The sequence below is a fragment of the Catharus ustulatus genome, chromosome 5 (assembly GCF_009819885.2).
Source record: "Catharus ustulatus isolate bCatUst1 chromosome 5, bCatUst1.pri.v2, whole genome shotgun sequence".
In the NCBI taxonomy this organism is placed as follows: domain Eukaryota; kingdom Metazoa; phylum Chordata; class Aves; order Passeriformes; family Turdidae; genus Catharus; species Catharus ustulatus.
Genome location: NC_046225.1, coordinates 21,909,270 through 21,936,502, shown reverse-complemented (window position 1 = coordinate 21,936,502; position 27,233 = coordinate 21,909,270). Strand labels below are relative to the sequence as shown.

Here is a 27,233-nt window from a genome sequence, read left to right as displayed (position 1 = left end):
ACCAGATGCCCAGCCGCAGACGAGCAGCCCTGAACCAAGGCAATCCTGAACCACAGGCAGTCCGGGTCCCTCCCTGCGGCTGCAGGTCCCGGCTGTGTCCCAGCTCCCCACCTCGGCTGCAGTTCCCGGCAGGTCTCAGCACCCATGTGGCGGTCGCGCCTCCCGCGGGTCCCGGTTTGGCTCGCAGCTCGCACTTCCGGGGTGGCAAATGTCACAACTTTGTCCATCAGATAAGGCGCACCAGAGTATAAGGCGCACTTCCCAGTTCGAGGAAAAATTTTAGTCAAAAGGATGCGCCTTATAGTCGTGAAATTACTGTATGTCTCAATCACAAGTGATGCTTTGGCAGGCTCACTGGCAGGCGCTGTGCCAAGAGGCAGTAAATGTTCAGAGAGGGCAGGGTGATCCCCTGTGCGGTGCTACGCTAAACCGCTTTATGGGAACAGGAAACTTTGCTACACCCGAGGCTCAGGCAATACTAGGGCCTGATCTAATAAAAGAAACCATGCGTACGGGAAGGTTAGAACTGATTGTGGTGCACCATCATATATGAGTGTAAAGCAAGGGAATCAGGAGTCTTTTTCCGCATTTGTTGACCGCGTTTCTGCTGCAATTGAAAGAGCTGGTGTTCCCATGTACATGCAAGGGGCACTCTTGCGGGAATGCATTATGCAAAATTGCAATCCTCGGTCAAAAGCAATTCTTGTTACTCTCCCTGGTGATTGAGGTGTAGTGGAATACTTAGATCACATGAGTAAGATCCCTCAGGGAATGCAGGCCATGCTGGTAGAGGCTGTTAAGGACTTAACAGAAACTATCAAGGGGGGGCAGTCTCAAGCTCAGACCTTTGCCGCTGCTGCATTGCAACAACTACGTGCGAGTAGGGGCCAAGGGGCTACCAAGCTGAAGGTGCAGCTGAAGTGCTTCCGGTGTGGCAAACCAGGACATACGAGGAAGGCGTGCTGAGCAGGACAAGTGTGGTGCCAGAAGTGCCAGGCAGATAACCACTCTATGGACACTTGCCGAAAAAAGTCAGGAAATGAACGTCGGAGTGCGAGGGGCCCCGGTTCATGGCACCAACAGAGGCCCAGGTATGTCCGGTTTCCCCCTCTTCCCTGCCAGCAGCTTACGCCCCGCCACAAGAGGCAGCCTCAGCTTGGACCTAGCAGCCACAGTAGACGTTGTGCTCAAGGACAATAAACCCATTAAAATCCCTACTGGAGTTCAGGGGCCTCTTGGACTGAATGGACAATCATACGAGGCTCTGGTATTAGGACGCTCTTCAGTAGCCTTGAAAGGACTAATAGTAGTGCCGGGAGTGATAGATGCTGACTCCCATGAGGAGATTATGATTGTCGCTTTTACACATTTCCCCCCACTGAGCATTCCTACCGGAAGTCATATAGCTCAACTGGTTCCAGTGCCACAGCTGGTGCAGGAGGCTAGCAGACCGCTACAAAGGACGGGAGGAATTGGCTCAACTGGTGGACTGGTCTTGCTTACCCTCTCCATGGAGCAGCGCCCTCTAGTGATGGCTCTTCTTCAGCAGAGACAGGATAGCATCTGTCTCCGGGTACTTCTGGACACTGGTGCAGATGTGACCATCATCTCCAGGTACCACTGGTCACCACAGTGACCTCTTCAGGGATGGGCAGAGTCCGTGGAAGGAGTGGGAGGTGTAAGACCAGTGCAAAGGAATGTTGAACTGGTGCATGTTACCATTGAAGGCAAGTCTGCATCCACGCTGGTAATGGTAATGGACCTCCCCACAGGGGTGCAAGCCCTAATTGGGAGAGACATGCTGTCTCAAATGCGCCTCCGACTGACCACGGGTAGTGGCCCTTTTTGATTGCGGCCGCTACTGGGGCTTTCCCAATCCAATTAACATGGTTAACAGACACACCTGTATGGATTGAGCAGTGGCTGCTAAAAAAAGGAAAGCCTCCGCCAAGCACACGCCTTGGTCCAGGAACAATTACAGCAAGGACCTGTACGGCCTTCCACGAGCCTATGGAATACTCCCATTTTCGTCATAAAGAAAAAGTCTGGCAAATACTGACTGCTTCATGACCTTCGTGCCATGAACAACCAAATGCAACCGATGGAGGCATTGCAGCCAGGATTGCCTAACCCGGCCATGATTCCTCAGGGGTGGTTTATTTTGATTGTTGACCTTAAGGACTGTTTTTTCATGATTACGTTGCATCCAGAGGACACTCGACGGTTTGCCTTTACCCTGCCTAGCTGTGGGGGAGAGGCCTTGGTGTATTTCCAATGTGGAGGATGCAATAGGAGGGTGGTTGCTCTGCAATTGGGTTTGTATTACCCCTTGTGCTTATCCTGTCGATGGCAAAGACAGAGGGAGTCTGGCAGAGGGATGCTCAAAGGCTGACTCAAACTAGGTCTCTGAGAGAGGCACTCCTGTTGTTTGAGAATCGTGAGGCCTGGCTAAGATTGAAAGTTAAGTGGGAGATACTGCAGTGTATTAAGTATATTACCTTTTATAAGAATACCAAAATCATTGCCTTCCTCTGTGAAAGAAAGAGCCCTGTTCGCCATAGTGCTCGGGAGTGGGAAGTGTTTGCCCAGAATGAACCCTGGCTGACCAACATCCTTTTTGGTATCAATCAATTACATATTAGAGAATGAGGGCTGATCTTGACCCTAGGGGTTGCCCTTTTCACCCAGGCAGCCGCCACTTGGGCTCCAGCACAGCCAAAGGAAAACATCTGGGTCACTCTAGCTAACAAAACAGATCAGGAGACAATATGCTTGTCCCTGTCCTCTCTTGGTAATCCCTTCTCCACCTGTTTGGTGGGAGTTCCCTTGGATGTGCTGCCCTGTCCAACACGGGCACTCAGCTGCCAGTCTCATGATTCCAAGTCATATGTTGATCAATGGGACCAAGTGGTCCCACATTTCCAAGGGGCCTTCCTGGAACCACAGGAAATGGAGTTGCTAGGGTCGGTAGCAGCAGATTGGTGAGTATACTTTAACTGGTGGAGCCAGCAAAGGGTTAATCTGCAGTCCGACCACACAGTGAATATGAACTCCTCTCTTCCTATATATAGGAATTCCTCTTTTTGGTGTAATTATACCAGCAGCAATATTTCCCGCTCCTCCAACACTCCCATGCAACTTCCCCCAGGGGTGTTTCTTATTTGCGGAGACAGAGCATGGGCGGGCATTCCATCACGGTTGGTGGGTGGACCTTGCACATTAGGTCGCCTTTCACTACTCACTCCTAATACCTCTATGATTTTGCAAGTTCACAGACAGCACCATTGGGCTAAGAGAATGACACATGCCTTTAACAGCAAATGCAATGATAATGCCAAGTTTTGGTCTCCAGAGTAAATAATTGCTGCATCTGCCCTTGCCCCAGGAGTGGCAAGTGCAGGAGCTTTAGCATTACTTAACAAACTAGGTTGCTGGCTCGCAAAGCAAACAAATGCAACTTCAACTGCTAGATGTTGATTCAATACGCCATGCTACGCTACAAAATTGGGCAGCCATAGACTTTTTGCTGTTAGCCCAGGGACACGGTTGTGAGGAGTTTGAAGGAATGTGTTGCATGAATCTCTCTGACCACTTGGTATCAATTCATGCCCAACTAGCTAAGTTACAACAGCTCACTAATCACCTGCAACAAAACACAGGCTTAGACCTTACAGACTGGTTACAGTCTCTTGGGTTGGGACCGTGGCTAATATCACTGTTACAACACCTGATCACGATTGTGGCTGTCATTTTGGTGATTATGCTTTTTGTACCCTGCATTATATGTTGTCTTCAACGTGCAATGCATCAAATAGCTGAAGCGGTGACTAGTCGCGCATTTGCATTTAGTGCACAAAACAAAAGAGGGGGAATTGTTGGGGAATGGTTGATAGAACAAGGCCATAGTTCATTGGAGTGTCTTATGGCTGAGGATAAATGCTGAGTATAAGCATTTATATGTCTATATATATTTTTATATATAGGTTGCAAGGTCAGCTTGCCTCTGAGACAGCTGCAAGCCAGACACAGGATGTAGATGAGGAACTTGTGGTTGAGAGAAGGTGTCCTAATCGGTGTGGTTGAGGGAATGTGTTCCAAGCATGTTAAAAAAGGAACCCTGTGTTACTTGCCTTGCTTTAGCCAATCATGTGCCTGCTGAATACACGATGAGCCAATGAAATAATAGCAAGTATGCTGTACGCTTTTAGCAAGCGTATAATAATGAGTGACAAGAGCAATAAAGTTGAACAATGCTTTACCAATCATATTGATTGATTGCATTCATCCCTCGCCGAAACCCTCCGCACTTAATTGTTGTACAATTTTTCCCATAAAGTAATATGTGGTAAAAAATAATACAAAATACTGGGGATAACTTGATGTTAATGTTGTAACTCCTAACACCCAACCACCAGTTATATTGAACCTGAAAAATTTTAAAATTAGACTGTATTTAATTAAAATTGTTTAATTTAGCATAGCTTTTCAAACAAGACAAATTGTCAATAATTCTTTTAAGAAATGAATAATAAGAGACATAACTGGTGTTGTGGGAACAGGATTGGGAATTTTGAATAGCATTAAGTTAGAAATACTGATAGATAAATTGGCTATAAGATTTCTTTAGCTCTTAGTTGTATCCAGGCTCAATTGTGGATGCAATCAGTTGCTGCCTCTATTACAAGAGGAGGCGAGGAAGGTACTTTTTCTACTGAAATTTGGAGAATAATCTGGGATAGTGCCACTAACTCTGAAAAAGTATTCCAATCCTGATGGAACTTGCAAAATTTTTTGTTTGTTGTTTTTTGTTTTGGTAGTGAGTACAGAAAATTATTCAAACCTTTGTGTCCGTGACTTTACTAAAATTGCAAGGTGTGATTTTTGCTTTTGTAGAACCTGTTATTGATTAAAATTGCTTGGTTTTTTTGTTTGTGCAGCATTTTTGAATATTAATTAAAATTGTATATTCTTGATTGTCTTATATTTTGAATATTAATTTTAAATTGCTTCGTTTAGTCGCATTGTATTTTGAACATTGATCAAAATTGATTATTTTAGTTGCATTGTATTTTTACTGAAATTGATAATTTTCTCTGTAATCAGAAATTGTTTCTATGTAATGAAAAATAATTGAATAATTGAAAATTGATTATTTGTTTGTTTTCTTTTCCTCTTTTTCTTTCCCTTATTATCTTTTTCCTACTCTTCTATCCTGTCCATTTTCCTGTCTCCGTTTTTCTGGGATGTGCTACCAACTCGGACGAGTCCAGAAGACGTTGGAACAACAACATGAAGAAGCGCTCTGACAATGATCGTGAGCCACGGGGTGGTGTAAGGGTCAGTCTGAAGATTGCCTGATCTGCCTCACAATCATCGTCAGTGACTGAGACCCTGAGACCCTTGAGACCCCTGGACATCATCTCTAACTCTGGGCAGGAGTTCTGGTCTGGCCAAGGTGGATGCTTGCCAAGGGTCTGTGTAGAGGTGTGTGTGCTGTACTGTCACGGTACAATGGACTTGGGCAGGTGCGAAGCTAGAACAGTCGTACTGTCTGCACCTGATTCTTGAAGGCATGGTCCTCTGAACACAATGGTCCATAAATCTCCCCACCTTTTGGCCAGCGGCCCATTGCCGTGAAATGGACTATAAAATTATTACTCTCCGAAGAGACCTTTGAGACTTCGTTCTCTCCAAGGATGGAAGACATTGCCGGATGATCCGAGGATGTCCCATCTGTTGGTAGTTATTCCCACTACTCTCTCTCTTTCTCTCTCTCTCTGTCTCTCTGTCTCTCTGTCCCTCTGTCTCTGTCCCTATATCTTTCGTCTCTCTCTCCCTCTCTACTTCGTCATCTTTTATCTCTCTCCTTCTCACCATTACCCCAAAACTGAATTGTTGACCTTCAATAAATTGCTTTGCTACTTGCTGCTGAACAAAACCTTAGCCTGTTGCTGTTGTCCTTTGCACCACGTGGTCGAACGAACCATCACGGCTCCTGCTCAGGTTGTGCAGACAGTGACACACGTGTTTTGTTTATTCACTTTTTAATTTTTAATCCTTTTGCAGATATTGTGGTGTGAATGTCCACCGGATCAAAAGCTCCAACCTGATAAAAAGGAGAGACTGAGGAAGCCCCAGCAGTGCCACAGATCTCCCCACTACAACCCAGCCATAAGCAACGGCAAGAAATAAATCGATCTTTCTGTGCTTTCTGAGCCTTCAAGGTGGGGAGAGCAAGGAATAGCCCAAGGGCAGAGTAACTGATAAAAGCCTCCCTGGAGGACTTCTGTCCCCATCCCTCTCCCTGTCGCTATCCAGCTCCTCCCCTCAGCACTCCCCGAGCTCCTCAGCAGCCGGCACCCGACACAGATTAACCAGAGCTCTCCAGCGACGGTGCCGCACCGGGACTGCTCCCGCTCCTCGCCTCGGGGATTCTGCAACGCGCGGGGACAGCAGATTCCCTCCAGCCTGCGGCAGCGACAGACACAGCTCTGCCAACACCACATGGCCACTGCGGGAAAAGTAAGGACATCGCATTTCCCCTCCTGCTTCCCGAGGTGCCCTGCTCTTGGCAAAATGTGGTGCAAAAGGTTCAGTCTGCACACCACTCTGCACGCCCTGTTTCCTCCGACCTTACCTCCCACCTCTTGCAAACCTCTGGCAATTTCCCCAGATTCTGCTTTCGAACAACTGCACGCGTTTGTACCTGCACTAGGTAGCGCATTCCCCCTCTGTCCTGCCCAGCTGCTCAGGAGACAAAATACGGAGTTGTGCTGCTCTGCAGAACACTCTCCTGCTCAATCCCACTCTGTGCTCCTGCTCTGGCAGCAAAAGTAGCTCTTCAGTGGTGCCCTCTTCAGCCACTGCTCTCCTGCACTCAGCCTTGTCCATGGCAATGCCCTTTTCAAGCTGCAGGCTCCATTCTGCTGATGTCAAACTGCTTTCAGTTGATCCGGGAAGGGTTTGAGTGATGTCGCACACAAATCAAACCTTGGTAAGGGAAAAAATTTACCCTGTTGCTAATCAAATGGGGACATTTCCATAACCACTCTCACTCACCTTCTGCCAGGGTGTCACAAGGCTGACATCAAAGCTCTCCACAGGCATTTCAACCAGGTTGGATCCACAGTCCCCATAACAGCACAGTCTGGGGATATATATGAAAAATCCACCTAAGTTATCAAGACCCAATAATTTTCCAAGGCTATACCTGTTATTCTTTGGGTGACAAACCACAGATGGGGTTTCCTCATCTTAAACTAGGCCAGTGTTTATTGGACATCACTTGGTTTCAGGTGCAGTTGAGCATCACCAAGTTTGAACATCTTGCATTCAGGTGATTGCAGGATGACTTCCCCCAGCCATGTGCTAAAGGCAAATGCTCCCATGCAATGTATTCCTCTCCGTTGCTTCCAGGTTATCCGGTGCAGGGCTGCTGTTGCCTGGGCCCCAGGCAAGCCACTCTCTGTTGAGGAGGTGGAAGTTGCACCCCCTAAGGCAGGGGAAGTACGGATCAAGGTAAAAATATATTTCAGTAACTTTTTTTTCCTTCCTTGTGGGAATTGCTCTTCTTGTGGTTATATTGTCAGTATAACTCAGGGATGTATGTCCTCCAAGAGGCTTTAACTGTCCAGAGCTGCCTTGGTTCAAATGTACCAGCTGCCAGGGATGCCTTTTTGGATTAATCCTTGCCTAAGCTGTCACACAGCTCCATGTCACATGTCCTCCAGCCCTTGCTCTGCTGAACAAGGCCCTGGTACCTACACTGTGGCCTCCCTTCCATTTCCACCTCCAGCTGAGTGCAGAGGAAAGGCACATGGAGCATTCAGGGTGAGCAGAAGGGGAAAGCCCAGCCTGGGCTCAGTGTGCTGCCACTGAGTGCCAGCACTGACTGACAGTGTTACACCCCTGAGAAAGCTGCTTCCACAAACTGAGTAAGGCAGAGGCCAGGACATCTACAGTAATTTCACAATTAAAAGCCGCAACATTTTGACTAGAATTTTACTCCCACCCCAGAAATGCAGTTTACACTCAGGGGCGGCTAATATGTGAATAATTTTCTGACATTTCCAACCCCGGATGGACCAGCCAGGGTGCCAAGCCGAGCAACTGCAAGTAAAACTTGGCTTTATGCGATTGCTACAAATTGGTTACTCTGTGGAGCCCGGGTGGAGCCAGGCTCCATGCCGGCAGCGCGGTGGGGGGGAAGGTAGGGGAAGGCAGGGGACTCCTTCCTTCAGGCAGCGCAGCCCGGGGAAGAGATTAGGAGCCCTGTGCTACCATCCCCGCGGCCCAGGGGAAGGTGGGGTGCTTCCGTCCTCGCCTGCTGCCACCGCCACAGGAGCAGGTAGGCTCCCGTCCCCGCCTGCCACGGGAGTGGGGGGGCTCCTTCCCCGCCTACCACCGCCGCAGGAGCGACCGGGAGGCTCCGTCCCTGCCTGCCACTGCCGGGCAGCGCCGGACCGAGGTGAGCGTGTCCAACGGCAGCGGCAGTCGGCCCCGAGTGGCCCCACTGAGCAATAGCACCGAGCTGGGCCACCTGACCCCATCGGCAGCCCTGAGTGGGCCGAGCCCTCACAGCCTGAGCCGAGCCAGTAAACCCCCCCAATCCCGCGATTCTGTTACTAATTGGCAAATTTGTTGCACGCGGGTCCTCGCTGCATACGACAGAGTGGCTTATAATTGGGTGCAGCTTCTGTATGAACAAAGAACAAAATGCTGCCGCCACCCAGAGATGTGGCTTATAGTCAGTGCAGCTTGTACTCGTGAAATTACTGTACTTTTTCCTCTCCAAATAGCTTGTGACCACAGGCATTTGTCAAACAGATGAACACCTCCTGCAAGGCTGCTTCCCCAACACAGAATTCCCAGTTATCCCTGGTCATGAAGGAGCTGGAATTGTGGAAAGCATTGGAGAAGGAGTGACCTCTGTGAAGCCAGGTAACTGAAACATGCACAAACACATGCCAAGGAATCAGCTCTCACACACACAGCATCTTGAGAGCCACCTAACACGGGATGTTGTTTTCTTCCAGGTGACAAAGTCATCCCCCTTTGCCACCCACAGTGTGGCGAATGCAGCTTCTGCAGGAATCCTGAAACCAACTACTGCCAGAGGTCCCAGTAAGTTTAGTTTACCTTCCCATTCACCTGCATTGGATTGACTATATGACAAGTCTGACTCCCGTATCAGTGTGTTAGGCAATAAAATATAAATGTTTGTACCACCCCACAGTTTCTCTGGACCTCAAAACCTGCTGCCAGACAAGACCAGCAGATTCACTTGCAAAGGGAAACAGATCAACCACTTCCTGTGGGTCAGCACCTTTGCAGAATACTCTGTGGTCCCAGAGTATGCCGTTGCCAAGATAGATGCTGCGGCACCTCTGGACAAAGTCTGCTTGTTTGGCTGTGGGTTTTCCACAGGCTATGGGGCTGCCATCAACACAGCCAAGGTTGGTACTCAGGAATGTCTAACACCCCAAGGCTACCGTCACAACCTCTTAAATCCTGGGCAAAAGAAACCTCCCTCTCTTGCTCTTCCTCCTCCTCTTGCTGCTGGAGACTCACAGGGTCGTGTCTGTGCAGGTGAAAGCAGGCTCCACCTGTGCCATCTTCGGCCTTGGAGGAGTTGGCCTCTCTGTTGTCATGGGCTGCAAGGCAGCTGGAGCTGCCCGCATCATTGCCGTGGACATCAACAAGGACAAGTTTGCCAAGGCCAAGGAGCTGGGAGCCACTGACTGCATCAACCCTCGAGACTTCAAGAAGCCCATCCAGGAGGTGATCACTGAGATGACTGGGCAGGGCGTGGACTACTCCTTTGAGGCCATCGGGCACGCGGACACCATGGTAGGTGGCACTTCAGCACCTGTCCTCCCTCCCAGATCATCACAGGCTCCTCTCAGGCCAAAATTCACCCCTGTGGAAAGTTTCCTGTCCGCTACCTGCACTGCTGGATTCAGAAAGGCAGTCAGTTGGCTTGGGGATAAAACAGAGTACAAATTTTAAAAGAGGCCACAAGCTCTCCAGGTCTGCTTCACAAGGGGGGATGTGTGTTTTTTCAGATTACCCTGGAGGAGCAGGAGACTGCACAAAAAGAGCATTCCCCTGACCAACTCAGCAGGGCTTTCCCTAATTCTCCTACCTGTCCCCTCAGATTGCTGCCTTGGCTTCCTGCAATATGAACACTGGCATCTGTGTCATGATTGGAGTATTGGATTCAGAGATTTCCATCAATCCCACGCTTCTGCTGACTGGCCGCACCTGGAAGGGGACAATGTTTGGAGGTATTTAAGAATACAGTCTAAATATTTCAGCTTTTCCTTTCATGGTAGTAAAAGTGCGTTTGCAAGTAGAAGACACCTAAAGAGGAGCACTGCATTGCCAGTATTGATCTTTAGCATTACACATGCAAAGAATCATCGCTACTTGTTTCACGCAGTAACCCACTCATCCTAAAGAGCAGAAAATCTCTCACAAGGATGAGAGTGGCATCAGCACTGGTCACTCAAGCCTGACCTGCACAGTAACACTACCTCAGCAAAACAGCCTTCCTCCCATTATTCATGCAGCTGCTTTCTCCTATTTCTAGGCTGGAAGCCAAGAGACGCCATCCCCAAATTAATTTCCAGCTATTTGGAGAAGAAATTCAATTCAGACTTGCTGATCACACACACACTGCCATTCGCTAAAGTGAACGAGGGATTTGAGTTGTTACGTGCAGGAAAAAGGTGAGACCCTGACCAGCAGGACTGAGGTACAACAAACCCACACAACTCCTCCTAAAATTCCAACAGGCAGGGCACACAACCCTATCTCCACAAAGAGCACCTGAGCCTTTTAAGGAAGCAGAGCTTCACAGCTGAGGGATGGCAACATCTGCCATAGCCCAGAGGGAAGAGCCCGTGCTCAGCACAGGGAACCCTCCTGCCCATGGTTCAGCTCAGCACAGATCAGGTGGCCTTATCCCCTGAGGGGATCCCCTCAGCAGGGATTTGAAGGCTGCCCCACTGCTGCAGGTCTCGTGCAGCTCAGTCAGGCAGAGGCTGGATGACAAAGAAGTGGCCGGTCCTCAGGCACACCTGCCTGCCACTCTGCCTGCTCCTGAGCTGCAGCAAACCCTTCCTTCCCTTCCACTTTTCAGTATCCGCAGTATCCTGCTCTTCTGAAGGACTCAGCCAAGGAAGCCAAGCAGAAGGACCTGCACAGCAGATGCACCTGGGCTTTCCTGCACTTTCCTGCACTTTCCTGCACTTTTCTCAAGCAGCACTCACCTTGGGGGGCGCAAGGAGAGAAGCTTGTGGATCTCACCTTTGCTGCTGTCACTGCTGTCCTGTGCTGCACAAGATCCAGAAGGATGTCTCTCCAAAGAAAATGCTTTTGCTAATAAAGGTTTTTAAACAAACTTGTCCAACACAGTGCACTCAGTCAACAAAGAGTCCAGAGCTTTGGGACAATTGGTTGATGGATCAGAAACACAGGTCGTGATTTCCTTGACCTCTCTGTAACAAGGAATTATAGTGTTAGGAATAGGCAGATCCATCAGGTCAATGCATTGCTCAGAGGCTTGTGCACGCAAAAAATACTGGGTTTTTTGACTCTGGGGTGATCTATTCTTTGGATCATATTTGTCCTCTTTAGATCCTGATCTTAGTCTGGAGACTTTTCTCCTGATCCAGTTTTTATCTTGGAATAACTCTGAAAAATGTACAGACTGTAATGGGGAAGAGACATTACATGTGCCTTTATGTCCCATCACATACAGCTGTGGGTGCTAGAGCTGCTATACCTAGCCTATCTGAAATCATATAGTAAAATTCCTCTTTACACTGCAGAGTGAAGTTCTGTAGGATGTACTAGGATCACAGCTAGTCTGACAAAGCAATTTGTTCGGAGCACAAAAAAAAAAAAACAAAAAGGCAAGGCTATGATCCTAAAGGATCTCCCCGAAGTTGAAATATTCTATCATTCTATGATAGCATGAAATCAAAATCAGCAATTGCTGTAAGAGTCCTGTTCTCTATTTTAATTTTTTTCCCTCAGCCATTCTCCTTCCACAGGGTGAAGAGAATCACTTTAGCATTTCAACAGACTGTTATCAGTTTGATTTTTTTAAATCTCTGCTATGCACAATATATCAGGGTGGATCTAACTCCCTCTTTCCTTACCTCATTTGCCTCATTTTACTATGGTTTTGTATTAGGTAGACAATATTTCTGTTCTCATGGAAATTAACTGTATCAGGGCATCTTCAAAAATAGTGAATTACCAATACTGCTAACAAACACAAAGCCATACCTGCTAGGATATGATCTAGTTTGTCCCTCACAGTAGAATGCAAAAATTGTCTCTGAAACAGGTGCCCAGTTACACTGTGGACAGAAATGTAATGCTGGGTCATAAATAAAGACGCTAATATTGGGCTCTGACCTTTAATTAAAAATTATTGAAGCCTGCTGCAGGCAGTAGAAAAAGATAAGATTTGTACTTAGCCCTCATTAGTGCATTTCAGCAGCTATTCCACAGAGATCAAATATTCTTCCCTCTTTCCACCTCTTTGATACAGGCAGCAAAGAACCAGAATGTAAACAGGGGGACAGCAAACTCACTCCCAAGGTGAAGACAAACACCTTGAGGTCTGTGCCTGTGTGGACCTCACTGATCAGCTGTTAAAACTTATAAAATACATTACTATATACAGCAAGCAGGATAGCACATATCGTAGACTACAGATACACAGGATGTGCCATTAAAAAGTTAATCATTACATCCATGCCTGCTGACATACAAGTTTGATCTCTATTACCTGGATAAGAAGAAAACAACAACAACCTCCTGTCTGTAATATACACTACAAGCTGCACAGCAACAGGATCTCAGTATCAACTCCCTGCAGTAATTACATGCATTTCAAATGTTACGCAGAGGTGTCTGCTCCCCATGGCACTTTAAAAGTGCAAGCATGGCAGACAGCAATTCTCAAACTTATGTTGTCTTCACATCAGTGGTGGGTTTGCAAGCTTGGGGGACGAGAGTATCACATGGATGTTTTAAGGAAAAACAACAGTACACATTTCAAAGATCTTTTTAGAACCATTGTCTAGGCTACACACTCAACAGCAGACACTAGACATGTCTTAAGAGCTATGAAATGCCAGCACAAGTAGCACATTTATGTCCTTATGTGTGAGATGAAATCATAAGCCATATATATGGAATGCTATTTAGGAAGTAGGTGAATGATTTCATTCTCTGTTACAGGACTTTCAAAATTTGTTGGTTTCAACTTCAAACACTGCCAACCATATGGGATATCAGCCATACAGCAATTGTCCTCTGGAATTGCTTTCCAGCTCTTGTGCAATGCAGAAAACAGAATAGGAATCCAAGCCAACTACTCTGTCTCAGGAGTTCTGTAAAGTGGGTCTGCCTGAACAGCCTACAGAGTATTTTTGGTTATGGCTGAGCACTAAGTCAGCCCACTGTCAGGCTGAAGTGAGGATTGCAGGGCATGGGAAAGTACATGAAAATCTTGGAGAAGAACTGTATCTTTGCTCCACGATAACTGGTGGCCGACCTGATAGGATAGCAGGCATGAAAGAGAGTAGGTTTAGCTATTAAGAGAGTAGGTTTAGCTATTAGGAAGAAATTCCTTACTGTGAGAGTGCTGAGGCACTGGAACAGGCTGCAGAGACGTTGTGGATGCCCCATCCCTGTCAGCATTTGAGGACACTTGGATGTGGCTATGAGCAATTTCGTCTAGTGAGAGGTGTTCCTGCCCATGGCAGGGGCTTGGAACAAATGATCTTTGAGGTCCCTTCTAACCCAAGCCATTCTGTGATCTTGTGAAGGACATGTGACTCAACTGCAGAACTGAGTGTGCCAAGCTTGAGTCCACAGAGTAATGCCCTCCTGATTCATTAATGCTACATTGTTTTCTGATCATGGCTAATCCTTTTGGCTAATTCAAATGTCAACAGATGTCTTTTGATTTTAAAAAAAATTACATATATATATATGTATGTATTAGTAATCTTTCTCAATAGCCAGAGTGTTAACTTCTCCTCATTACAGCATTCTAAATAGCTAGTGATCCAAAGAGGGGGTTTATGTCATTAGTGGCTGTCGTCTATGAAATTTTCCCAGTCCTTAGGTTTGCAAGTGTCCTTTCAGCCACATGGAATTCCTTTCTAACTGTGGGAGTTACATCACACTCTGGATGCTCGTCTTATCCTGACCCTCCAACAAGGTCTCAAATCTCATCCAATCTCTGCAAATACATCACCTTGTCCAATGCCTCAGCAGAAAACAGCTCTGGGAGGACCTGAAAAGCCTGGGGAGAGTGAACCCACGCACAAACCTGGTTACACCGGAGTGAAGCAAATGTGTCCTTGGAGACAAAAATCCTCTTCTCGCACATTCTCCCCTTACTGTTGGGGTGAAAATAGTAGCAATAACACAGACAGTAAAGCTTCAACTCAGGAGGACGTGTGTTTTTGTCCACCACACCACATTTTCAAGCGTTTGTTTATTCTTTTTTTAAATTTTTAATCCTTTTGCAAATATTGTGGTGTGAATGTCCACCGGATCACAAGCCCCAACCTGATAAAAAGGAGAGACTGAGGAAGCCCCAGCAGTGCCACAGATCTCCCCACTACAACCCTGCCAGAAAGAAAGGCAAGAAATAAATCGATCTTTCCGTGCTTTCTGAGCCTTCAAGGTGGGGAGAGCAAGGAATAGCCCAAGGGCAGAGTAACTGATAAAAGCCTCCCTGGAGGACTTCTGTCCCCATCCCTCTCCCTGTCGCTATCCAGCTCCTCCCCTCAGCACTCCCCGAGCTCCTCAGCAGCCGGCACCCGACACAGATTAACCAGAGCTCTCCAGCGACGGTGCCGCACCGGGACTGCTCCCGCTCCTCGCCTCGGGGATTCTGCAACGCGCGGGGACAGCAGATTCCCTCCAGCCTGCGGCAGCGACAGACACAGCTCTGCCAACACCACATGGCCACTGCGGGAAAAGTAAGGACATCGCATTTCCCCTCCTGCTTCCCGAGGTGCCCTGCTCTTGGCAAAATGTGGTGCAAAAGGTTCAGTCTGCACACCACTCTGCACGCCCTGTTTCCTCCGACCTTACCTCCCACCTCTTGCAAACCTCTGGCAATTTCCCCAGATTCTGCTTTCGAACAACTGCACGCGTCCGTACCTGCACTAGGTAGCGCATTCCCCCTCTGTCCTGCCCAGCTGCTCAGGAGACAAAATACGGAGTTGTGCTGCTCTGCAGAACACTCTCCTGCTCAATCCCACTCTGTGCTCCTGCTCTGCCAGGAAAAGTAGTTCTTCAGTGGTGCCCTCTTCAGCCACTGCTCTCCTGCACTCAGCCTTGTCCATGGCAATGCCCTTTTCAAGCTGCAGGTTCCATTCTGCTGATGTCAAACTGCTTTCAGTTGATCCGGGAAGGGTTTGAGTGATGTCGCACACAAATCAAACCTTGGTAAGGGAAAAAATTTACCCTGTTGCTAATCAAATGGGGACATTTCCATAACCACTCTCACTCACCTTCTGCCAGGGTGTCACAAGGCTGACATCAAAGCTCTCCACAGGCATTTCAACCAGGTTGGATCCACAGTCCCCATGACAGCACAGTCTGGGGATATATATGAAAAATCCACCTAAGTTATCAAGACCCAATAATTTTCCAAGGCTATACCTGTTGTTCTTTGGGTGACAAACCACAGATGGGGTTTCCTTATCTTAAACTAGGCCAGTGTTTATTGGACATCACTTGGTTTCAGGTGCAGTTGAGCATCACCAAGTTTGAACATCTTGCATTCAGGTGATTGCAGGATGACTTCCCCCAGCCATGTGCTAAAGGCAAATGCTCCCATGCAATGTATTCCTCTCCGTTGCTTCCAGGTTATCCGGTGCAGGGCTGCTGTTGCCTGGGCCCCAGGCAAGCCACTCTCTGTTGAGGAGGTGGAAGTTGCACCCCCTAAGGCAGGGGAAGTCCGGATCAAGGTAAAAATATATTTCAATAACTTTTTTCCATCCTTGTGGGAATTGCTCTTCTTGTGGTTATATTGTCAGTATAACTCAGGGATGTATGTCCTCCAAGAGGCTTTAACTGTCCAGAGCTGCCTTGGTTCAAATGTACCAGCTGCCAGGGTCGCCTTTTTGGATTAATCCCTGCCTAAGCTGTCACACAGCTCCATGTCACATGTCCTCCAGCCCTTGCTCTGCTGAACAAGGCCCTGGTACCCACACTGTGGCCTCCCTTCCATTTCCACCTCCAGCTGAGTGCAGAGGAAAGGCACATGGAGCATTCAGGGTGAGCAGAAGGGGAAAGCCCAGCCTGGGCTCAGTGTGCTGCCACTGAGTGCCAGCACTGACTGACAATGTTACACCCCTGAGAAAGCTGCTTCCACAAACTGAGTAAGGCAGAGGCCAGGACATCTACTTTTTCCTCTCCAAATAGCTTGTGGCCACAGGCATTTGTCAAACAGATGAACACCTCCTGCAAGGCTGCTTCCCCAATGCAGAATTCCCAGTTATCCCTGGCCATGAAGGAGCTGGAATTGTGGAAAGCATTGGAGAAGGAGTGACCTCTATGAAACCAGGTGATTGACACACACACAAATACTTGCCCAGGAATCAGCTCTCACACAGGCAGCATCTTGAGAGCCACCTAACACGGGATGTTGTTTCCTTCCAGGTGACAAAGTCATCCTCCTTTGCCTCCCGCAGTGTGGCGAATGCAGCTTCTGCAGGAATCCTGAATCCAACTTCTGCCAGGAGTCCCAGTAAGTTTAGTTTACCTTCCCATTCACCTGCATTGGATTGACTATATGACAAGTCTGACTCCCGTATCAGTGTGTTAGGCAATAAAATATAAATGTTTATACCACCCCACAGTATCTCTGAACCTCAAAACCTGCTGCCAGACAAGACCAGCAGATTCACTTGCAAAGGGAAACAGATCAACCACTTCCTGTGGGTCAGCACCTTTGCAGAATACTCTGTGGTCCCAGAGCATGCCGTTGCCAAGATAGATGCTGCGGCACCTCTGGACAAAGTCTGCTTGTTTGGCTGTGGGTTTTCCACAGGCTATGGGGCTGCCATCAACACAGCCAAGGTTGGTACTCAGGAATGTCTAACACCCCAAGGCCACCCTCACAACCTCTTAAATCCTGGGCAAAGGAAACCTCCCTCTCTTGCTCTTCCTCCTCCTCTTGCTGCTGGAGACTCACAGGGTCGTGTCTGTGCAGGTGAAAGCAGGCTCCACCTGTGCCATCTTCGGCCTTGGAGGAGTTGGCCTCTCTGTTGTCATGGGCTGCAAGGCAGCTGGAGCTGCCCGCATCATTGCCGTGGACATCAACAAGGACAAGTTTGCCAAGGCCAAGGAGCTGGGAGCCACTGACTGCATCAACCCTCGAGACTTCAAGAAGCCCATCCAGGAGGTGATCACTGAGATGACTGGGCAGGGCGTGGACTACTCCTTTGAGGCCATCGGGCACGCGGACACCATGGTAGGTGGCACTTCAGCACCTGTCCTCCCTCCCAGATCATCACAGGCTCCTCTCAGGCCAAAATTCACCCCTGTGGAAAGTTTCCTGTCCGCTACCTGCACTGCTGGATTCAGAAAGGCAGTCAGTTGGCTTGGGGATAAAACAGAGTACAAATTTTAAAAGAGGCCACAAGCTCTCCAGGTCTGCTTCACAAGGGGGGATGTGTGTTTTTTCAGATTACCATGGAGGAGCAGGAGATTGCACAAAAAGAGCATTCCCCTAACCAGCTCAACAGGGCTTTCCCTAATTCTCCTACCTGTCCCCTCAGATTGCTGCCTTGGCTTCCTGCAATATGAACACTGGCGTCTGTGTCATGATTGGGGAACTGGATTCTGGTACAGACATTTCCATCAATCCCACGCTTCTGCTGACTGGCCGCACCTGGAAGGGGACTGTTCTTGGAGGTAGTAAACATTGGACTACTGTCTCAATATTTCAGCTTTTCCTTTCCCGGTAGTAAAAGTGCGTTTGCAAGTAGAAGACACCTAAAGAGGAGCACTGCATTGCCAGTATTGATCTTTAGCATTACACATGCAAAGAATCATTGCTACTTGTTTCACGCAGTAACCCACTCATCCTAAAGAGCAGAAAATCTCTCACAAGGATGAGAGTGGCATCAGCACTGGTGACTCAAGCCTGACCTGCACAGTAACACTACCTCAGCAAAACAGCCTTCCTCCCATTATTCATGCAGCTGCTTTCTCCTATTTCTAGGCTGGAAGATGAGAGACGCCATCCCCAAATTAATTTCCAGCTATTTGGAGAAGAAATTCAATTCAGACTTGCTGATCACACACACACTGCCATTTGCTAAAGTGAATGAGGGATTTGAGTTGTTACGTGCAGGAAAAAGGTGAGACCCTGACCAGCAGGACTGAGGTACAACAAACCCACACAACTCCTCCTAAAATTCCAACAGGCAGGGCACACAACCCTATCTCCACAAAGAGCACCTGAGCCTTTTGAGGAAGCAGAGCTTCACAGCTGAGGGATGGCAACATCTGCCATAGCCCAGAGGGAAGAGCCCGTGCTCAGCACAGGGAACCCTCCTGCCCATGGTTCAGCTCAGCACAGATCCTGTGGCCTTATCCCCTGAGGGGATCCCCTCAGCAGGGATTTGAAGGCTGCCCCACTGCTGCAGTTCTCGTGCAGCTCAGTCAGGCAGAGGCTGGATGACAAAGAAGCGGCCGGTCCTCAGACACACCTGCCTGCCCCACTGCCTGCTCCTGAGCTGCAGCAAACCCTTCCTTCCCTTCCACTTTTCAGTATCCGCAGTATCCTGCTTTTCTGAAGGACTCAGCCAAGGAAGCCAAGCAGAGGGACTTGCACAGCAGATGCACCTGGGCTTTCCTGCACTTTCCTGCACTTTTCTCAAGCAGCACCTCACCTTTGGGGCACAAGGAGAGGAGAATGAGGATCTCACCTGTGCTGCTGTCACTGCTGTTCTTCCTGTGCTTGGACAGGACATAGAAGGATATACGCTTTTACTAATAAAGGGCATCTTTCAAACTCGTCCCATGCAGTGCATTCAATCAAAAGTGTTTGCAGTGGGCAGGAAAATCTCCCCCTTACTTTTAAGACCATTCCTCCACTCCCTTGGTCTCAGTAGTGCACAACAGGGCCTTTGCCCCTCCTTTGCTGCTGCCTCCCACCTTCATCTGCCTCAGTGAGCTGGGCCCTCTCCTCTCTGCCCCTGTGTCAGCTGGGTGAATGCTGCAGCTTCCAGCAAAGCCCGGCAGGGAAACCACCCCTGCTGCTTCTGCTCTGAAGCGTATTATATAAAGCAGTAGATAACTTTCTTATTATGTAACACTCATACAACATACATGGATGTGGTTTCTATTTGGCAAATGCTATTGTACTTTTAATATATTTTCTGCACCACATCCCACAGTATATTACAGTACAACTCTGAAAAATCTTCTGCAAAGAACAGGATTGTCACTCCAAGATGGTTATCCCGCTAAACAGATCCTTCTTTCAGTGCTGAACATTGGACCCATAACACTACCGTGCATTTTGACCTCTTTTGTGCAACACTTATCACATCCCACAGCCCTTTGAACTTCTGGAAACCCCTTAACACAATCAGCAATTACACAGAATGTCACGAACACACAAATGAGTTATCAAAGGTAAACAAATCCCATCTTGTCCACCAACTTTTAGTAACTTCTGCACATATCATTCTGCCATGACATAAAACTATAATTCTCTCAACTACTTTTTAAACATATGACAATAAGAGTGCTGGTAATGAGTTAAAACCAAAATAATTCAAAAAATGTTAATTAATTGAGTTCTAGTACTTCCCTACTGAGAAAACTCCAAGAAGTTCCAACATTTCCCTAATGCTGTACCTGCATCTGCTCAGTCTTAATTTTATGCAAGTGATAAGTCTCAAAAAGGTAATCAATTTGCCAAGTATCTGTCTAAAAAATACAAACACATAAATAAATCTGTGCAGGATTGGGACAAAAGATAATATTCCTTTTTAGAAAAAATCTAAACCTAGATGAAAAAAAAAGTTCGATCACCATAAAAAAATCTCTGCCTAAAGTAAATTGTAACTCGCACTTTACCAATTCTTTTGAACTGTTACTACCTGAAAAATTGTGTAAGCCCTTCTGAGAGATGAAGAGCTCTCTACTACAGCAGGGCCACCTGGTGGTCACCTGTCCCTGCTCTCCGGGCATGCTGCCCTGGATCTCCGAGATCCTCCTGCCCCTTTAACAACAATCACTAACTGGGCAGGACTTCAAATTTCTGCAGATAATTAGAGAGCTCCTCAAATTCTGCTTGATTTCTAAAACATCACTTGTTTCACAACTGGCCAAATACTTACATTTGAAAGCAAAGACATTTATATATTTAAACCAGAAGAAAATGCTGCCAAGTGCAAAAAAGGAGGTGACAGCACAACTCTTTCCTCACTTCCATCTTTCAAATTTCCCTTGCATAGTTATTTAAATATTAACATATTAAAGTCAGCACATATTATATCGGGTTTTTGTGTTTTATTTGGTTTTCAATGAATGCAGACACTCAAGAATATTTAATTGCAAAACTCCACAAATTATTTATTTCTGTGTCTGAAATATTAAACATTTTACAGCATCCCAGCTTCATGTGTCTCTACTGCAAAACTGTCATGGTCACTTTCACACTTATTTTGAGTACATCAGATTTGTTTTGAAAAGTTATTTTACTATAGAATACTTTAGAAGTATACTAGGATTCATTAGTGAAATTATTCTTAAGTTTTTCCTTTGGAACCAACCATTTCTTGAATTACCAAATAATATTTTGATTTATATTTACATTTATAAAATATTGCGATTACCTAAGAATTATCTAAAGAAATACCAACCAGCTTTCAGCATTTTTGGACATAGTTGCAAGCTGCATCAGGGCAGGTTTAGGTTGGACATGGAGGAATTTCTTCACAGAAGGAGAGATCAAACATTGGAATGGATTCCCCAGGGAAGTGGTGGAGTTGCCTTCCCTGGAGATGTTTAACAAAACACTGGACATGGCACTCAGTGCCATGGTCTGGCCAACATGGTAGTGTTCAGTCAAAAGGTTGGACTCAATGATCTCAGAGGTCTATTCCAACCTAAATGATTCTGTGATTCCAAATTAAAACAATTCTGGTTTTTAAAATGTTTCCATTTTTTAACCAGCTATACTTATACTTTATAAAAATCAATTGATACTGACCTGAGGAATGACAAAAATTTCTAGCTCCTTTTTTTTTTATGCTGCACAAGTATTATCCTGCAATACTTTACAGGAAAATGTAGAAAATTAAATAGAATTCAACAGGATAGTTTTGAAAGCAATGTCCCACAGAAAAGAGTTACACTCAAGCATCCACTGCTGTCAGTAGTGCACAGGTTATCCCAGTTCTAACGGGGTTACTTTAATGAAATATTTCTATCAAAACTAATGGTTTTATTCGGAAAATTTATACTCTCAATAGAAGGAAAATTACCTGCGGGTCAATCTAGGACCATATCTGCTTGGGAAAAGCAAACCAGGCAACATTTGTACTAATGCACTTCAGTTTTGCCTCTGGGTAGACTTGTCAGTCTGCTCCAGCCTCCCTGTGTCTTGCCAACCTGTTCACCAGCATGTCAGGCTGCAACCAGCAGCTCCAGCGCCAAAACACCAGCTCCTGCTTCTGATGGATGTGAACTGCTTGTCTCTGGTAGTTCTTTGCTACCAGGACCTGAGAGTACTGATGTATCTATCAGTGAGCATCACTCAGCAGTCCACACAGCCGACGGAGAGAGACTTTTCTCTCCACTTGGCACATGAAACAGACCACACTGACCAAACAAGAACATGATTGCCAGGTCTCCCTCACACATGCTCCGAGTGCTTCCAAGCCCTCCTCTCTTCCCAATCCAAATTCATGTTCCTGATTAACACATAACAGATAGAACACCACCAAAACCAAACCAATGTAAAATCCACAGCAGCAGTGGAAGTCCTCACCTACAGAATTTAAGTACAGTAATTTCACTACTATAAGGCGCACCCTTTTGACTAAAATTTTCCCCCCAACCCCAAAGTGCGCCTTATAGTCCAGTGCGCCTTATATAATGTACAAAGTTGCAAAACTTGCCAATCCGGAAGCATGAGTCACAATGGGGAGGCGGTGCCCCAGGAGCGCCGAGTCATGAGGGGAGGTGGGAACAGGTGGCCGCAGCTGGCAGGAGCTGGATGGGGAGGGAGCCAGTGCCGGCCCCAGCCCTGGCAGCCATGCAGGGATGAAGGGAGCCAGCGCCGGTCCCGGCCCCAGCCGCCGCACGGGGAGGGAGGGTGCTGCCGCCAGCCGCAGCCCAGGTGAGGGGGGATGGAACCGCTGGCGTCTGTGCTGGCAGAGTTGCAAGCCGAGCTGCGCCAACCAGTGCCAAGCAGGAGTGCCTCGGCCCGCAGCAGCTGCGGCAGCTGGGCAGGCTAAGCCGGGACCCGTGGCCACGCAGTGGTAGCCAGGAGCCGCGAGCTGCGCCAACCAGTGCCGGGGGCAGGTGGGAGTGCTGGGGCCTGCGGCACAGGGAGGGCACCTGGGGCTGCGTTTAAAGGCTACACCAGTCTGTGAAAAATGTATGCAAATTGAGCACCTGCCAGTAATTCGTTACTTTGTTGCATGCGGTGCAGCTCCTCGCTGCAAAAAAAAAGTGCACTTTATAGTCCGGTGCGCCTTATATAATGTACAAAGTTGCGTAATTTGCCGACTCCCGGAGGTGCACCTTATAATCCAGTGCACCTTGTGGTCGTGAAATTACTGTACATGATTAAATTCTCCAAAACCTTTTTATCTTTCCTTGATTGCTAAAGTTTGCTATCAATGCAGAGTGTGTAGCTGATACTGTGTATCATCAAACTTTATCTTCAAAAGTAACATCTAATCTTGTTATGAATAAACATACATAAGATGCCTGTTCCTCGTTTATTAAATATTAGCTCTGATAGAGAGAGAACGCGCATACTCTGCAGCGCAGTGGCAATGGAAAATGTGTTCTCAGCTCCAGAAGAAATGTAGGCTACTGAATTTGGGGCATGTAGAGAAATACGTGGTCTGAGCTGAAGAAGGAACACGATTTTGAAAAGTGAAGATATGCACAGGTCTCCAGGGAAGCCTTGTGATAACAAAATGATGCCTAATTTTTGCCTGTTCGTTTGATGGCCTTCAGGATGTAAAGAAGAGTGGGTGAAGATGATGATGATGGAAATTGACTCCCTCTGGTCCAGTGACTCTACAGGAAGTTCCAACTCAGAGTATGGGGTTAAGTACAAAACATGAGAGAAATGGAGGCACAAAAATAAGCAGAGAATGTCTCCAAAGACCCATAGCAAAATATTCCAATATAAGGAGACATAAATGTATCAATAAAGTATAATGAGCAATTCTACATTGCTGCCTTAGCTACATAATTTACAGAGCTGCCAAAAGATAATAGTTTTGAAAAGCCTGCCAAAAACCTGCTAATTTGCATATAATTGTCAATAATGCTTTCTCATTTACTAAATGGAAGTTTACAGTAATTTCACGATTATAAGCCGCATCATTTTGACTAAAATTTTGGTCCGAACCTGAAGTGCGGCTTATAATCAGCTGCGGCTTATATATCGACAAAGAACAAAAAGTTGCTCTTGTACTTTGGAGGAGAGGTGTCTGCTGAGAAATGCAGGAGCTTCTCTTTGAAATGGAGAATGTAAACCCCATCCCTCCAAATTATTATAATTTTTAAATCAAGAGGCTTTCAGGCAAAGATATGGGAATTAGGAATAACAGTTCTTTACTAGGGAAATTCAGATAGAAATACAGTACTACAAAGAAACAAACTCCAAACCCTGACAAAGTCAGAGTACAACCTGACACCCCGTCAGGCAGGGTGTTGGTAGCAGTTTGATTAAATGGTGGTTGCAGTCCTCCTGCAGTGACAGATGTGATTCAGTTGAAGCAGTGCTCCTTTAGAAGGTGCAGTTTCCCTCCAGAGGTCCAGTGGTGATGTGGAGAAATCTGGTTTTCCTCTGGAGTCCAGTGGAGAAAGGGGCTACCTTAGTGTCCCAAAACCTCTGTTTGTGTCTTGGTAAGAAATGTTGGATTCTTTCCCCTGGATGGAGTAACTTCCAATGGGATGAAGAAAATGACTCCCTGGAGGAAGGATGGGGTGGTTTCAATGGATGGTCCATTAGCAGAATATCTGCCGCAGAGATAAGGCTCACTGCCCCCATCCTCCATAGATGGTGATAGAATAGATACCTTTTATCACACTCTGTATTATAACGTGCGGCTTATAATGAGATGCAGCTTATATGTGGACAAAGAAAGGTTGCTGACACCCAGAAGTGCGGCTTATAATCGTGAAATTTTAACTTAATAATATAATTAAAATTAAATAACTTTATTATTTCTAATTATAATTATTTACTACAACTTCTATTTCTTCCTCTTCTTCTTCTTCTTCTTGTCCTTCTTCTTCTTCTTCTTCTTCTTCTTCTTCTTGTCCTTCTTCTTTTTCTTCTTCTTTTTCTTCTTCTTCTTTCTTTTTAATATTCTTTGTATGTCTATACCTATAATGAATATTACATTTACAGCTACCACTATTTCTTCTTCAACTTACTATTTTTATTATTCATCTTCCTATTATTACTTATCTTCTTCTTATTGGAACCATTTTTTCCTATGTGCTACTTCTTAGTATTCTACTTCTACTTCTACTTTTACTTTTACTTCTACTACTACTTCTTATTCTTATTCTCATTCTCATTCTCATTCTCATTCTCATTCTCATTCTCATTCTCATTCTCATTCTCATTCTTATTATTCTTATTCTTATTCTTATTCTTATTCTTATTCTTATTCTTATTCTTATTCTTATTCTTATTCCTATTCTTATTCTTATTCTTATTTTCTTATTCTAATTCTTCTTATTCTTATATGTTTTCTTTATTCTAATTCTTATATACGTATTCTAATTCTTCCTATTCTTATATTTTCTATTTCTTTTGTTCTTATTCTTTCTCTTTTTCGCAGTCCTACTGCTCGGGCTGCGGAGCCAGACAGTGCAACAGGCTGCAAAGAGCCCGCAGTGCCCGCTGCAGCCAGGACGGATGTTTCTTGTATGGGGCCACCGCTTCCAGACGGGAACGCGAGGCACAGGGCGGCTCTCGGGAGCATGGCTCAGATGGCCCAAGCTCAACCTGCCTCCAGTCAAACCTCCCCATCTTCGCTCCCTCTCTTCTGCATCTCCATGGAACTCCATGAGGCTCACTCCATCCCACTCATCCTTCCCGGGCTGCAAGGGTTTATCACAGAGCTTGTACATGGTACTATCTCCTTGTTGGGCCTGTCCTTGGCTGTGGTCACTTTCTTCCCTTTGGGACAGGCCTGAGCTGTCACCTGCCCGCAACCACAGCCCGCTGAGGGCCTGGTCTTCCAGCCAGGCGGGCAAGAGGCTGGCTGCCTGGGAGTCGGGCTTCACCTTTTCCTCCTCCATGTGCAACATCGTCTGGCATGCCGTGATCCTGGAGGTGCTTCGTGCGGAGCGAGTGGCGCTCCTGGGACTGGGCAGCGCAGGGCCCTGTGCCCGTTATATACCCCTGCATCACCCAGGGCCCGACAGAACGCTGCTGTGTCACAAAGGGCCCACCCGGCACCCCTTCAGCAACCAGACCCCTGGGAGTGACATGGAGCAGCCCCCAGACCGGAGGGCTTGTAGCCCCTTGTTCTGATCCACTGATTAAAATGATCAGAAATGGCTCTGCCTGAATTGGGGTGCAAATGAGACCATGTGCCAAAGTCAGTTGTATGGGTTTTATTGAACAGTAAGTGTCTCTGTTATTGTACAGAGAGAGAATGACAGAGAGAGAAAAACAGAAATGGAAAAGAGGTGGCGGGAGAGGAAGAGAGTGACAGAGGCAGATTAAGTAGAAAACCTCACCACTCTGTGGATCCCAGTGGCATCCCGTGGATGCCCTCCATCTCCATCTTCTTGGTGCTCCAGGTCCCCCACAAACAGGGGGTTGATGCACACTGGGGCTGGCTGGGAAGGCCCAGGTACCTCCCCTGGCAGGGACAAGTTTGACACAGGTTCTTGCAGCAGCCTCTGGCTTTGTTCATCCCTTTGCATCACGAGCAGAGCTCTGCTGCAAGGCCTCAGCAGTGAGTCTGGGCAGCGCTTTGGGGCTCTTGGATGGATTCTGGCACCTCCTCAGCTGCCCCTCACAGGAGTGTCCTGGGCTTGTGGCCTACCTGGGGTGGGGATTTTACAGCCAGTTGGTGTGAGGGAGGATGGGTGTTCACTGCTGTGACCAGAGGTTACCACAGCCCCAGAACTCTCCTCCTCCCTCCCTGTTGTGGGCAGTGTGTGCAAACGCGGCCTCACAGAGGAGCCTGTGGGCTACGGCTTCTCCCAGCCTGAGCCTTGCAGATGCAAGCAAGGAGAAACACTTCTCTAATTTAGAATGAGAAGTTCCTCCCTCCCATAGGCCCTTGCAGGCACATGTCAATCCGTTGAATTCTATTGGTTTATACAGTTGCTCCACCCGTGGTCCGCTCCTATTCTTTTTATTTGTGTTCCCCCTAGATGTTTCTCTACTCTTCTGTTCCCTGTTGGTCCTGTTTTTTTTAGTGTTCAACTCCTGTTACAACCTGTTCCCCCATTGTTTACCCCTCCTCTTCACCCCTTTCTCCTGTTCCCACTGGGCCTTGACCCTCAGATTTGACATTTTTTCCATGTATTTAACCCTGCATCCTCATCCAGTTGTCATCTTTGTCACTGGACCCTCTTACAGGCAATAAACTTTTCTTGGAGCTCCATTCAAGGACGTATCCTTCACCTGCAGTAGTTGACAGTCCAATAAGCATGCTCCAGGCTTTGAGAGTGCTGGTCGCTCACAGAGACCTGTTGAAGCACACCACTTCAGTCTCAGCCTCTTTATACAGAATGGCCATAATGGGCAAAAAGTCTTACATAGAAATGTTTAAACTGCTATCCATAACATATCTGTGTATCACAATCACTGAAAGAGGATTGTGTCTCCCAAGATGCCTTCTTTAAGTGGAGCTTTACACCCAGATATCATGGTGGTTGAGACTCAGAAGAATCAAAGTCTCTAAGTCAACAAATTATAAAGGAACTTAACAAGGTCTCAAGAG

General features: G+C 46.9%; 2 protein-coding genes across 2 annotated transcripts; both read left to right on the top strand.

Moving 5' to 3' along the window:
- The first annotated feature begins 6,211 nt into the window (after positions 1-6,211).
- Positions 6,212-11,598, top strand: LOC116996193 (alcohol dehydrogenase 1-like). The gene is made up of 9 exons (XM_033059378.1): positions 6,212-6,522; positions 7,417-7,518; positions 8,799-8,940; positions 9,036-9,123; positions 9,236-9,455; positions 9,589-9,849; positions 10,157-10,286; positions 10,592-10,730; positions 11,144-11,598. The coding sequence occupies exons 1-9, from the start codon at positions 6,505-6,507 to the stop codon at positions 11,166-11,168; spliced, it is 1,125 nt and encodes a 374-aa protein (XP_032915269.1). The 5' UTR covers positions 6,212-6,504; the 3' UTR covers positions 11,169-11,598.
- Positions 11,599-14,631: 3,033 nt separating this feature from the next.
- Positions 14,632-19,052, top strand: LOC116996190 (alcohol dehydrogenase 1-like). Its single transcript, XM_033059375.1, has 9 exons — positions 14,632-15,017; positions 15,912-16,013; positions 16,471-16,612; positions 16,708-16,795; positions 16,908-17,127; positions 17,261-17,521; positions 17,829-17,964; positions 18,275-18,413; positions 18,827-19,052. The coding sequence occupies exons 1-9, from the start codon at positions 15,000-15,002 to the stop codon at positions 18,849-18,851; spliced, it is 1,131 nt and encodes a 376-aa protein (XP_032915266.1). The 5' UTR covers positions 14,632-14,999; the 3' UTR covers positions 18,852-19,052.
- The last annotated feature ends 8,181 nt before the right edge of the window (positions 19,053-27,233 follow it).